General features: G+C 41.7%; 1 protein-coding gene and 1 long non-coding RNA gene across 2 annotated transcripts; one reads left to right on the plus strand and one right to left on the minus strand.

Moving 5' to 3' along the window:
* Window positions 1–1,414: 1,414 nt before the first annotated feature.
* Window positions 1,415–2,545, plus strand: LOC120057174 (protein FAM240B). The gene is made up of 2 exons (XM_039005654.1): window positions 1,415–1,536; window positions 2,420–2,545. The coding sequence occupies exons 1-2, from the start codon at window positions 1,415–1,417 to the stop codon at window positions 2,529–2,531; spliced, it is 234 nt and encodes a 77-aa protein (XP_038861582.1). The 3' UTR covers window positions 2,532–2,545.
* Window positions 2,546–8,205: 5,660 nt separating this feature from the next.
* On the minus strand, window positions 8,206–9,056 carry LOC120055667. Its single transcript, XR_005477712.1, has 3 exons — window positions 8,887–9,056; window positions 8,459–8,741; window positions 8,206–8,268 (listed from the first exon to the last, which is right to left on the minus strand). It is a non-coding gene; the product is annotated as an uncharacterized LOC120055667 (long non-coding RNA).
* Window positions 9,057–13,926: the final 4,870 nt, after the last annotated feature.

The raw sequence follows: 13,926 nt of genomic DNA on the forward strand, positions 1-13,926 counted from the left end.
CCCCCGATGATTGTGTTTTCAGGTGGGTGCTTTATATGCACTACAGTCAATTATGAGTGCGTGTCTACTTATATTAAATATATAATTAATATAAGCCTACTGTATGAAAGCTAGCAAATTAATTAGCTAACTAACATTTGCCTGCCTAGCTGGAACTTCTGAAGAAGGAAAATGTTTTATTTCTACAATTTCCAAAATATAACCAAACAAAAACATATTTACAAGACGTGTTTGTGTCGTCATGTGCATTAGTAGCACAATTTCTAACTTATTGGCATTTGTTTTTACTTACATTTGTATGTTGTTGTTTTTAAGTTTTCACAGACTTTTCTTTGAGGATGTACTATTGTCGCGAATTGAATTATGGGGAGTTTCAGGCCCCGGAGTGAACGTAATTGTACACTTGCAAAGCCGACTTAACACGAGGGCTGAGGGGCTTACGTTGCAAACTTCCCTTGCTTGGCTAATCATTTGGACTGCCCTCCTTTACCACTCTTTACCTCAATGCCATCCAATCATTGAGGTTGTCAAAAGCAGTTAAGGAGTTGTCAAGAAGATGTCAAGGATGTTCTGGTCATAAATTAGAACCTGATACATTCATCAGTTTTTCAAGTAACACGATCCACAGCTACCCAGTCTAGCCTTGCTGCTCTCTCCTCTCAGGGGCCACCGTCTTAAAATGTGGTGCGAGCCATTCAAATTGAATAAAAGGGGATGATATCAAATGACTGATGCGATCTAGCCAGAATGAACAGAACAAGCCAATCCTTCTTTTGGTGCTGGTGTCATTGGAGTAGTGGGGGCGGTTAGAATAAGGCCAGTGTGGGAGGCCCCTAATGCTGAGCTGAGCACTACTACAGCCCTGCTATAGGTCCCCTCTAAACATAATGTCATCAGACGTAACAAAGGGAATTAACGTTATGTTTCCCCCTCCCTTCCAAACTCTTCTCAAAAAGGCCAGATGACACGAAGGTCTTATGTTGTCCGCTCTTAAATAAAGCTCAGCAGGGGGCGTGGGAGAGGGGAGTCTTTCATCGGCACCACATCCACCACGACAGGACTATACAGTACATCCTGTGACATTGAGGCTCTTTGGGAGAAGAAGATTCATACCCACAGAAGGTTTGTTTTTAATGATCTATGCATGCTGTTCCTCCTATTATTCCAGCTGGTTGGAACTCGTTGTCTCATCACTAATATCTGACTACATATACTGTAGCTACTATCTACTACTATACAAATACATGTTCAATATGAGAAATGTATTACTGTCAAGAATAAACATAATTGACATTGATTTTATGAGCCATTGAGAAATGTGAGACATTGCGTAGCTTTTTCAAACCAGAATCAAATCTAGCAGAATTTAATTGAATCCATGTTAACTAATTAGATGTGTATTTTCTTCTAGGAAATGAATGTGGCTCTTATTCATGATAAGCTTTTTATAAAAGATCTCTGGGAACAAAAAATTGCTAAACACGACCAAAGGACAGAAACCGAAGACATGAGGAAGAAAAATAGTGCTCTCACCAAGTAAGTATTGTTGGACATTCTGAAGGGATACACTTTTGTGCTATACGAATACTGCACAGGATATGAGGAAAGGATACTCAAGGGAAACAAAGGTCTATTTATTTATGTTGTTGCAGAACTTTTCTTCTTCATATTTGGATTAGGAATACATCCTGCTATGAGTGATAAAACGTCCACAATTTAGGCGATATCACTTTCGACGCATACGCTACATGTAACAGACCCTGATTTTGTTACGAGCAAAATGTTAACGCTGAGGGCATCTCAGGACAACTTACACTGACAATCATATTAAAGTACTTGGCCATAAGAATCTTTAATCACAAAAGCAAAACCGCACTCTAATATCTCATAACCCCGTGGCTAGTCCGTGGCTAGTCCATGTAATCATGTGTATATCCCTGATCTGAGAAGGACTGGAAAAACTTTAGGGAATCCGATATGATAATCAGAGAGTGTTGAGTGATATTAGGGGATGCCATATTCCATGCTTAGCTGTCCTACAATAACCTGTGCTGCTTTAAGGTTAGAGGATTATCAGACACAGCAGTCACAGCAGGAACAAATGCAATAAGCCAAGTAGATGTGAGGAAGGTGGCAGAGCCTCACAATACTGGGCACAAGAGCACGGTGTCACAAATAATAAACCCATTGGAACTCCTAGAGGAATTGTCGAAGAAATTTAGCCCGGGTGCCCGTCTGTTTCTGCTCTCTTGCTAATGGAGTAGGTAAAAGCACAAACAGATCTGTAACCAGGCTAGAAAAAATAAATTGTCCTAACAATACACATACAATTAAGTAGCCTCAAGCAATATTGGAAACGTATGGCTTATGGAATGTCTGACTTTAAAAAAAAAATGTATAATACTTTGTCTTTACATAGGCTGCGAGACGAATGGCACCGAAGGCTTGAGAGTCGAACAAAACATCTGAAGAAATTAAATGACGAACTTCTGAGGAAGAGCAAACTTGCCGAACAGGCAGATGACACATAATGGAGTGTTGCATTTGTCCCCTCTGTTCTCGTGAAGCGTGATGTATTTTTTTCTGATATCAATAAAAAACATGTTTTATCATGGTCACTCCTGTTTTGTCTCACACTGAGGGAAGATTCACTATTGAGCATACTTTTTAGTCCAGCATTATCTATACTTAGGTTTAAGGCTTACGCATAGGCTTAAGTGGGCTTAAGTGAACGAAGCGTACACACTTGCAGTTAAAACAGGTTGAAGAGTGTTGGAAACTGACCCTAGGAGTTCAGTTTTCTCAAGTGTATTCTGGTATCACTGTAAAAGGACTACAGAAGTCAACTATATAAATTGTGCCATTTCTACATGGAACAATGACACTATTGGTATGAATATAGGACGTTTTACTGATATCATGTATAAAAATATCAAAGTAAATGTTAGTTTGGAACAGATTACGTTGGTAAATATGCCAAATGATTTTGTGAGTTGATTTATTTCTGTTGGAAAATACTCAGTATCCTAAGCAGTCGGTGAAGGCGTGTAAGTATTTATCACTTTATAAACTATAGGCTAGTGGCTATGAGTAGATATTTTTTAATTCTAAGACCTAAGACACTTATGCTGATATATTTGTGATACCTCCTCAGGAGCAGCCGAAGCATCACCCAGGCGGGTGCTACACTGTTGTCGGTGGTGCACTAAGACATTCAGAGGAAGTATGGGGGAATGAATGTTGGAGATGGCAAGGTGCCTTGAAGAAGAGCTCCTGGCCTGTCTGTCAGACTGCCTTTCTCCCGGACCCTGGCTACTGTAACTATCAATACCCTTCTCTTCACTCAATCCTGCCTTTCCGAACTGCCTCTACTTCTATGTGAAGTTGGCTAGAGACACCATTTGCTTTCCATTTTTTTTTTAAATAAATTGTTGTGCCTGTTTATTTTTTGCTTTGCAAGTTATAGGGAACCACAATGGAAATACGTCTCTGACTTTTGTGATATCCTTGTCATGTTTTTAAAATGTATTTACTGTGTATATGTGTTCTACATATTAACTGGTAATTAGAAATAGATCTATCTACCTCTATTCCAATGAAATTGTCAGCCACTTGTTTTGGTAGACATATTAGCCACTCTAAAATATGCAGTTTTGTCACACAACACAGTGCCACAGATGTCTCAAGTTTTGAGGGAGCGTGCAATTGGCATGCTGACTGCAGGAATGTCCACCAGAGCTGTTGCCAGAGAATTGAATGTTAATTTCCCTACCACAAGCCGCCTCCAAAATTGTTTTAGAGAAGTACATCCAACCGGCCTCACAACCACAGACCACGTGTAACCACGCCAGCTCAGGACCTCCACATCCAGCTTCTTCACCTGCGGGATTGTCTGTAATAAAGCACTTCTGTGGGGAAAAACTCATTCCGATTGGCTGGGCCTAGCTCCCAAGTAGGGCCTAATGAATTTATTAAAATGTTCTGATCTCTTTATATGTACTGTAACTCTGTAAAATCTTTGAAATTGTTGAGTGTTGCATTTATATTTTTGTTCAGTGTAGTTGTCAGAGCACTACTACTGTGACATATTCACACAATGAATAGCCTAAAATATTGGAATATCTCAGCTGTTAGCTATTACTGTACCGACCACTTGTCAGTCTATAGAGTAGTCCTAGCCAATTTTACATGCTGGTATTATTTTTCAAGACCAATGCTAGTTGTCCACCATCCAACATCACAATATGGAAAATCAACAATTTGTCATGTACAAACATTTTCAATTACAGAATGGTCAACATAAAAGGTATATAACACAAGAAGATCATTGAAATTAAGTAAATACAGCACAACTAGAGGGCACAAGACTCCCCAAACGCTTCTGACATGCAGACGTTTGCACCCAACAGGTGGTCTGAAGGGCATTCATTATCATGTCATGTGTCCTCTCTCTGGTAGGCAAATATATGACTGACAGCAGTGGCAAAATGTGTTTACTGCCCTGTCAAACTACAGATGGTATGTCACTGTATCATACTTAAAATATTGATTCCTGGTGCCAATGCTGAAAGATGTTGTCATGAGCATGATTCACTGCCACTCAGCAATAGCCCAGGTTCTCACCCTGTGTATCTTGTATAGTATGAGAGTCAAAGTCTAGACCCACATTGACCAAAAAAAAAATCACAACTCATTATAGCAAAATAGGTATAGTATTAAAGGCAAAGTCAGCGATGCACAAAGTAAACAGCTATATGTGGCCAACTTATCACATCATATCGCCGAGTCTCAGTTTAAAGTAAGCCGTAACAGTTAGAGAGTCTGACCTCTATTAAATAATTTAAACCTTAAACATCACCACTCAAAGTACAATTTTATTTATACACTACCGGTCAAAAGTTTTAGGCATTCTCTCAACTAGCTTCACCTGGAATGCTTTTCCAACAGTCTCGAAGGAGTTCCCACAAATGCTGAGCACTTGTTGACTGCTTTTCGACTCATCACAAACCATCTCAATTTGGTTGAGGTCGGGGGATTGTGGAGGCTAGGTCATCTGATGCAGCACTCCATCACTCTCCTTCTTACACATCCTTGAGGTGTGTTGGGTCATTGTCCTCATTGTCCTGTTGAAAAACAAATTATAGTCCCACTAAGCCCAAACCAGATGGGATGGCGTATAGCTGCAGAATGCTGTGTTGGCCATGCTGGTTAAGTGTGCCTTGAATTCCAAATAAATCACAGACAGTGTCCCCAGCAAAGCACCCCCACACCATAACACCTCCTCCTCCATGCTTTACGGTGGGAAATACACATGCGGAGATCATCCCTTTCACTCACACCACGTCTCTCAAAGACACGTCGGGTGGAATCAAAAATCTCCAATTTAGACTCCAGACCAAAGGACTAATTTCCACCGGTCTAATGTCCATTGCTCGTGTTTCTTGGCCCAAGCAAGTCTCATCTTCTTACTGGTGTCCTTTAGTAGTGGTTTCTTTGCAGCAATTCGACCATGAAGGCTTGATTCACAGTCTCCTCTGAACAGTTGATGTTGAGATGTGTCTGTAATTTGAACTCTGTGAAGCATTTATTTGGGCTGCAATTTCTGAGGTTGGTAACTCTAATGAACTCATCCTTTGCAGCAGAGGTAACTCTGGGTCTTTCATTCCTGTGGTCGTCCTCATGAGAGCCAGTTTCATTATAGTGCTTGATGGTTTATGCGACTGCACTTGAAGAAACTTTTAAAGTTCTTGAAATGTTCCGTATTGACTGACCTTCATGTCTTAAAGATATGATGGACTGTCGTTTCTCTTTGCTTATTTAAGCTGTTCTTGCCATAATATGGACTTGGTCTTTTACCAAATAGGGCTATCTTCTGTATACCACCCCCACCTTGTCACAGCACAACTGATTGGCTCAAACGCATTAAGAAGGAAAGAAATTACACAAATTAACTTTAAACAAAGCACACCTGTTAATTGAAATGTATTCCAGCTGACTACCTCATGAAGCTGGTTGAGAGAATGCCAAGAGTTTGCAAAGCTGTCATCAAGGTAAAGGGTGGCTATTTGATGAATCTTAAATATAAAACATATTTAGATTTGTTTAACACTTTTTTGTTTACTACATGATTCCATTTGTGTTATTTCATAGTTTTGATGTCTTCACTATTATTCTTCAATGTAGAAAATAGTAAAAATAAAGAAAAACCCTTGAATGAGTAGGTTTTCTGAAACTTTTGACTGATAGTGTACATCAATATACAACCAGGACCCAGGCCCACTCAATCAGTGTTCCAAATCGGACATTATTTATCTTTTTACCAAAACACAGTACTTGACTTGGGCAGGAGCTCACTGGAATTGAGTACCGGCACCTCAAATTGTCTTCTGCTTGACTTCCTCCACCTCCTATAGAATATTAGCTCAAAAGTATTGAGGAGTTCCTGCACCTAAATAAAAACTCTACCGGCACCCAAAATGAGTACCGGCACCTATTTCAGTCCAAGTCAAGCACTGGCCTAAACATGCATATGCCATCAGATAGAATTCATAGCAAGAAGTAGGTTGGGGGTTGGGAAAAGTATATATACTGAATAAAAATATAAATGCAACATGCAACAATTTCAAAGATCTTACTGAGTTACAGTTCATATGATAAAATCTGTCAATTTAAATGAATCCCAACCGTGAAGCACAGAGCTGGTAGCATCATATTGTGGGGGTGCATTGCTGCAGGAGGGACTGGTGCACGTCACAATATAGATTGTTAAAGCTTGGTCCCAAATGGACAATAATGAGAGATCTCTCTCTCTCTCTCTCTCTCTCTCTCTCTCTCTCTCTCTCTCTCTCTCTCTCTCTCTCTCTCTCTCTCTCTCTCTCTCTCTCTCTCTCTCTCTCTCTCTCTCTCTCTCCTCTCTCTCTCCTCTCTTCTCTCTCTCTCTCTCTCTCTCTCTCTCTCTCTCTCTCTCTCTCTCTCTCTCACATTAAACACAAAACCTCATCTTCAAGCACTATTTACATAACCTCTGACTCCTCTCGCAAAATGAAACATTCACAGTTTTACCTGTGTCAAAATCAAACACTGCTCTCAAATTATAAACAAAGTGATCAAAATGATATACACGCTCAAGCAGTCAGTAAACAATACACCGAAAAATAGAAAACACATTGTTCAAAACATACAATTCTCAGGGAGAAGTAAATTTTTTATCTAAAAAAATATTCATATTTTTCCGTCATTGTCTTTTGATGAACGAAAACATGTTCTATCATAGTAGCTCAAAATTGATCAGAAATTACTACTCTGCTTTGCTCTTTGTTTTTTTGTTCTTCCTCCTCCTTGTACCCCTATTTTTACAGTACGGTGCCCTGCATCTCACAAACTTGTCCTTCGTCTCTGTGATACTGTAATTCTTGTTCTTTGTTGATATGAACCTGCAACCAGTCAAAATCTATTGAGCAGTCAGTACTGTTAATAAATGGAAAGCACAATGTTCAGGGCCATACATTTTGTCCATTGTACAGTATACAGCCTACAATGCACTGTACTACAGTATACAATACTAAAAGGGACACAAAGAGTAAACATGTGATCAATGTGCTTCTTCTTGTCTTTGGGCTGGGTCAGGCCAGAGCACTTCGTCGACATCACAAGCAATATTGTCCCTCCTGAGGCAACGGGGGAAGAAGAGTGCCGTATCCAGCCCTGACATGATTCCTCACCTATATCACCACAGGCTAAATCCATGGCTTGCAGCAGATTTACTCAGGTGTAGGGTTGTCTATCATACACTTTCCATCTCCAAGAGGAGAAAAACTCCTCAATCGGATTCAGGAAAGGCGAGTATGGAGGGCGGTACAAGTTCGTAAACTGCCCATTGATGTTAAACCATTCCCTTACCTGAGCAGCTCGGTGGAAACTGACATTGTCCCACACTATCACATAGGTGGGAATGGGATTCTCATTTAGCTCTTGACCCTGCTGCTCTTGAACCTGCTGCTCAAATAAAATATCTCTTAAATTGGCAATAAATCTTAGAAGGTGTTGGGTGTTATATGGCCCGAGTGTAACACGGTGATGTAGAACACCATGGTTGCTGATAGCAGCACAGATTGTGACATTGCCACCTCGTTGACCAGGGACTTCAACAATGGCCCGCTGTCCAATCATGTTTCGGCCTCTCCTTCTCCTCTTTGTTAAATTGAAGCCTGCTTCATCGACAAAGATGAACTCATGGGGTCTGTCCAATGATTCCAAGTCAAATATTGTCTGTGTAGAAATACAATATACTGTATGTAGGATTTTGTAAGTCGTACAAAGACAGTGCTATACTGTAGAGTACAATTAGGCTTCTGATTCACATACATTGTATGTACTGAAGAGTAATGTCATTCACATAGTATGTGTTAGTACTGTAGACAATCTGGATTACAGTAAATGTTTATGAATGTACACTTACTTGCACATACTGAGCTCGCAGTTCTTTCACCCTTGGTGAGTTGCGCTCAAAAGGTACTCTGTATACTTGTTTCATTCGCATCCTGTTACGAAGGAGGACACGGTCAATTGTGGAAATGCTCACACTGTCGATTCCCTGGAAGTGTGTGTTGTCTTGTATCACTCGTTCCTGGATTTCTCTGAGTCGTATTGCATTATCTTGAAGGACCATGCCAACTATAACGGCCTCTTGCTCCCGAGTGAATATAGCTGTCCTTCCACCTGCATGTGGCAGCCTTGCAATTCTACAAAAAGTAGTTGTGCAGTTACAAAACATATTCATGCAGTACAATACATACAGTGATTAACTTTACAAATGTCTATTGAAACAGCTGCATATAGTGTAGTACAGTAAATTTGCAATTACAAAAATACAGTAGTATACTGTACCTGTTCTCTTCTCTGAATGTCCTTACTATGGTGGACACAGAAAATCGGCTCAAATTGGGTTGCACTCTAAGTCCTGCTTCCCTCATTGTCAGTCCATGGACAAGAACATGGTCTATAACTGTTGCTCGAATTTCATCAGATATTTCCACTCTTTGTCTTCCTCTTCCTCTTCGTCCTCCTCTTCCTCTTTCTTGCCCTCCTCCTCGTCGCCCACCTCGCATACGCACTCGTCCTCTCACATTGTTTCTTCTATCCATTCTCAGACTTTCTCCTTCCCACCTTCAACAACCTGTTTGCTCTCTGAACTGGCTTATATTGGTTGTGTCGCATCATTTGAAACAGGTTAAATCAATTTTGAGTGGTTGTGTTCAATCAATGACATGTGTTCTCTATTTGTATTTGATTGTTGCCACTTGCGTTTACCAGTATGGATGACATGTGCATTAGAGTGCAGAATGTGTTTTGAGAATGAGAATGTGTTTAGAGTTTTGCTGAAAAGTCTAAGTGAGATCTGCAAATTGTGTTTTACCATGTGAAATGGTTTAAGGTATTGACAACAGACTGCATAATTAGCTAAATGAGTCCAGGCAACTGCGAACTTTGTTCAGCCAATGGGTTTTAGTGTTTTAGCAATTGAGAAAAACTAACTTCCTGACTGATGTCTTGAGCTGTGTAAGAAATTGTAATAGATACTGGAAACTTGTTATAACAACTTCTCAACATAAGCTATTCTTTGCACATCATGCACCCACCCCCTCTTTCCCTTTAGACACATTCTGCTCTCATCAGATACCAACCACAGACACACACACACCCCCACCCAGAACAGGCCCCTGCAACAACATTACGCACACACATTCTTTCCAAGGTTGGGACTCAAGACAAAGAACAATGTTAAGAGCCAATGGAACGTCGACACCAGGCCCGAACAGGACTACCCACGACCCAGATCGACCAATCAGAAGGCCAGACTACCAGATTCAACCTACGTCATTTACTGCATAAATAATCTGCACAATATGTTTCGGGCCTCTCTTCCGATGGTTCCATACGAGCTGGACGAACGGGGCCGTGCAGCACGCTTTGCCAGATATCTTTACCTTTGAATAAACTGCCTTTATTATACCTTATCCACCTCGTCCAATGTCTCAACTTGGCCTCCTGTCTCCAATAACGTTTTATCAACAGCTGTTGCTTCAATATATCCACATAATTTTCCTGACTCATGATACCATCTATTTTGTGAAGTGCATCAGTCCCTCCTGCAGCAAAGGACTGCCACAACATGATGCTGCCATGCCGTGCTTCATGGTTGGGATGGTGTTCATCGGTTTGCAAGCATCCTCTTTTTACTCCAAACATGACGATGGTCATTATGGCCAAATAGTTATATTTTTGTTTCATCAGACCAGATGACATTTCTCCAAAAAGTAAAATCTTTGTCCCCATGTGCAGTTGCAAACCTGATAAAAGAATGTATATGTTTAAGGTAATGACTAAATGATTCCTACCTGAAACGCATAACTGTGTAAAGAATTAGAATTATAAGACTGTAATTCTATAATAATAGGACAAGTTAAGACTTTACTATTTAGCAATGTAAGTGAGGCATTTAAGGAAAAGAGGAACTGTTAACAGACAGCTTATGACAGACAACTTGTGACCACTGTGAAACTGATAACAGGAAGGAGGTCTCCCCACCCAGGGAGGGGAGAAACCATTAGGCTTGCAGTAGATTATGTAAGATGTTGTAGGATATGATAAGCAATGTATGTGTTGTAGAAAACTTGTAAACAACATTGACAGTGTTAGAGAGGAGGAGGGGCATTTATATGACCAAATGTGAGGTATAAAAGGCTATGTGCAGTGTATAATTTTCTGAGCTCTCGTGAATAAAGAACTAACCTTTTGCAGTATTCTGGGACTTTGTCTAATTCTTCTATTAACCAGGGCCTTACAACCTCTGGGGAATTGGTCAAAGCTTATTGTGAGTTGAGTTAATATCATTGGAACTAGAAATCCTCGTGACAAAACCGTAGTCTGGCTTTTTTATGGTGGTTTTGGAGCAGTGGCTTCTTCCTTGCTGAGTGGCCTTTCAGGTTATGTCGATATAGGACTCGTTTTACTGTGGGTATAGATACTTTTGTACCTGTTTCCTCCAGCATCTCCAAGGTCCTTTGCTATTGTTCTGGGATTGATTTGCACTTTTCGCAGCAAAGTACATTCATCTCTAGGAGACAAAAATGCATCTCCTTCCTGAGCGGTATGATGGCTGCGTGGTCCCATGGTGTTTATACTTGCGTACTATTGTTTGTACAGACGAACGTGGTACCTTCAAGCGTTTGGAAATTGCTCCCAAGGATGAACCAGACTTGTGGAGGTCCACCATTTTTTTCAGAGGTCTTGGCTGATTTCTTTTGATTTTCCCATGATGTCAAGCAAAGAGGCACTGAGATTGAAGTTAGGCCTTGAAATACATCCACAGGTACACCTCCAATTGCTCAAATGACATCAATTAGCCTATCAGAAGCTTCTAAAGCCATGACATAATTTTCTTGAATTTTCCAAGCTGTTTAAAGGCACAGTCAACTTAGTGTATGTAAACTTCTGACCCACTGGAATTATGATGCAGTGAATTATAAGTGGAATAATCTGTCTGCAAACAATTGTTGGAAATTTACTTGTCATGCACAAAGTAGATGTCCTAACTGACTTGCCAAAACTATAGTTTGTTAACAAGAAATTTGTGGAGTGGTTGAAAAATGAGTTTTAATGACTTCCGACTTGAACTGTAAACCCTTAAAACATAGAAGGAAATAACTTCAAAACAATGTTTTTTTTGCATTTGGTTGTATTACTGTAACGTCTACTCCCGAGTGGTGCAGCGGTCTAAGGCCCTGCATCTCAGTGCTTGAGGCGTCACTACAAACACCCTGGTTCAATTCCAGGCTGTAACACAACCGGCCGTGATTGGAAGTCCTATAGGGCGGTGTACAATTTGTCCAGGTTTGGCCAGTGTAGGCCGTCATTGCAAATAAGAATTTGTTCTTAACTGACTTGCCTAGTTAAATATATATATTTTAAATACTCCCACTCCTCCCCTCCGGCGTTCGACGTCGCTGGTATACTAACCACCAGTCCTGGGATCCATCATTACGCACACCTGGCATCCATCATTATGCACACCTGCAGATCACTATGATACTCACCTGGACTGATTACCTCCCCTTTATCTGTCACTCCCTTGGGTTCCTTCCTCAGTCGGTATTGTTCCTGTGTACATGCATTATCGCCACTGTTGTGGTGTCTCGGTTCATGTTTGTTTTATTAAACGTTGAACCTGCTTCTCGACTCACAGCGTCTACTTTACAGAATACCGACTCCAACTATGGAATCAGCAGGAACATTGAATATCTCTGACGGTCGACGAACAGGGTTACCTTGTACGTTAACACCATGACCAGCTGGAACAACTGGGTACGGCTATGGAGGAGGTTCTTTGCAGTTTGAAACGTCTCGAACACACCCAGGAGGCGTTGCCTTCAACCAGCGGAGGATACTCTACAACTAGTCGAGCCAGCACAACAGCCCATTCAGCAACCTGCTCAGGTCAGCGATACCCGTTTATCCCTCCCGGATAAGTATGACAGTACACCATCCACAAGCCGTGGCTTCCTACTTCAGTGCTCCCGCTACTTTACACACCAGATGGGAGCCCCCACCACCAATAGGTCCAACGTTGCCACGGTTATTTCTCTGCTGACTGGCGGGCGTTGGAATGGGCTCTGGCCATCTGGGAGACAGGATTCCTGTGAGGCGTTCATGGCTCTGTTTCAAATGTATTTTTGACCATCCCCCAGAGGGTGATGCTCTACTGCAATTACGACAGGGGGACATGACAGCTTCTGAGTACGCGTTCACCTTCCGGACAGTAGCAGCATCCAGTGGATGGAATGAGCTGGCGCTTCGTACGCTATTCAGAAGAGGTTTGCTCAAAGAAGTCCAGATGGAACTGGCCTGTCGAGACGACAACCTCACCCTGGACACACTCATTGCGATGGCCGTCCAGATAACCTACTTCGGGAGAGCCGGTACTCTCATTGCTTCTCTCCTTTCCTCAGTGAACACTCGGGATCAGAGCCTGAACCCATGGAGGTAGGGGTCACACACCTCCCCGCAGTGGAGTGCCGCAGATGGATACAGCTGGGGCTCTGTCTGTACTGTGGACAAAGAGGGCACAAGCTCCAGAGGTGTCCGGCATGTCTGAATCTGGGATCCACAAGAGCAGAGGGACGGTCACATGATCTTCCACCCTCTGGGTCAGGAGTGAGTAATCCATCTTCATCACTGTTTGCTAGGCTCTTTTAAAGTGTCCATCACACCAGCTGACTGTCCCTCATGTACTTTGTCTACAGCTTTAGTGGATTCCGTTGCCGCGGGGAACTTTTGACCAGACCCTTGCCTCCCTTAGCATCATCTCATATCCGCTCTCCTCTCCTGCGGGATGTATTCTTCAAGACTCGCGCCACCCGTCTTCTTCCTCATTGCCGCTGGGACTGTGCCATCGACCTGCTTGCAGGTTCAGCACCTCCGCGCAGACGCATCTACCCTCTGTCGGTTGTTTTTTTCTTCTTCGTGGCTAAGAATGATGGAGGGTTATCCCTGCACTGTCTACAGAGGACTCAACGGAATCACCACAAATATTCGGTACAATCTCCCATTGGTGCCATTGAACACCTTCGCAGGGCCCAGTTCTTTACCAAACTCAACTCAGTGTCTCCGTTACAATTACCAACATAAATTATCATACAATCAATATTAGTCACAAAATAATAATAACTTAGGTTCCTCAGTAAATGTCCCATACCTCGGGCATAAAAAAAAGTCAGTGAACCCAAGTGACCTCCGGCACGCAATTGTCCATTCATAAAGATGAAGCGTATAACAAGAACCATGCGAAATTCAGCACCATGCACATTCCCGGCCACACAACACAAATAAAGATTCACAATTTCGGAAAGTATTCAGACCCCTTGAATT

Source organism: Salvelinus namaycush, chromosome 1, assembly GCF_016432855.1.
Source record: "Salvelinus namaycush isolate Seneca chromosome 1, SaNama_1.0, whole genome shotgun sequence".
In the NCBI taxonomy this organism is placed as follows: Eukaryota; Metazoa; Chordata; class Actinopteri; order Salmoniformes; family Salmonidae; genus Salvelinus; species Salvelinus namaycush.

Coding starts and splice junctions, on each gene's coding strand:
- LOC120057174 (XM_039005654.1), top strand. CDS start 1,415: ATGAATGTGGCTCTTATTCATGATAAGCTTTTTATAAAAGATCTCTGG. Junction 1,537..2,419: donor AAAAATAGTGCTCTCACCAA/GTAAGTATTGTT, acceptor GTCTTTACATAG/GCTGCGAGACGAATGGCACC.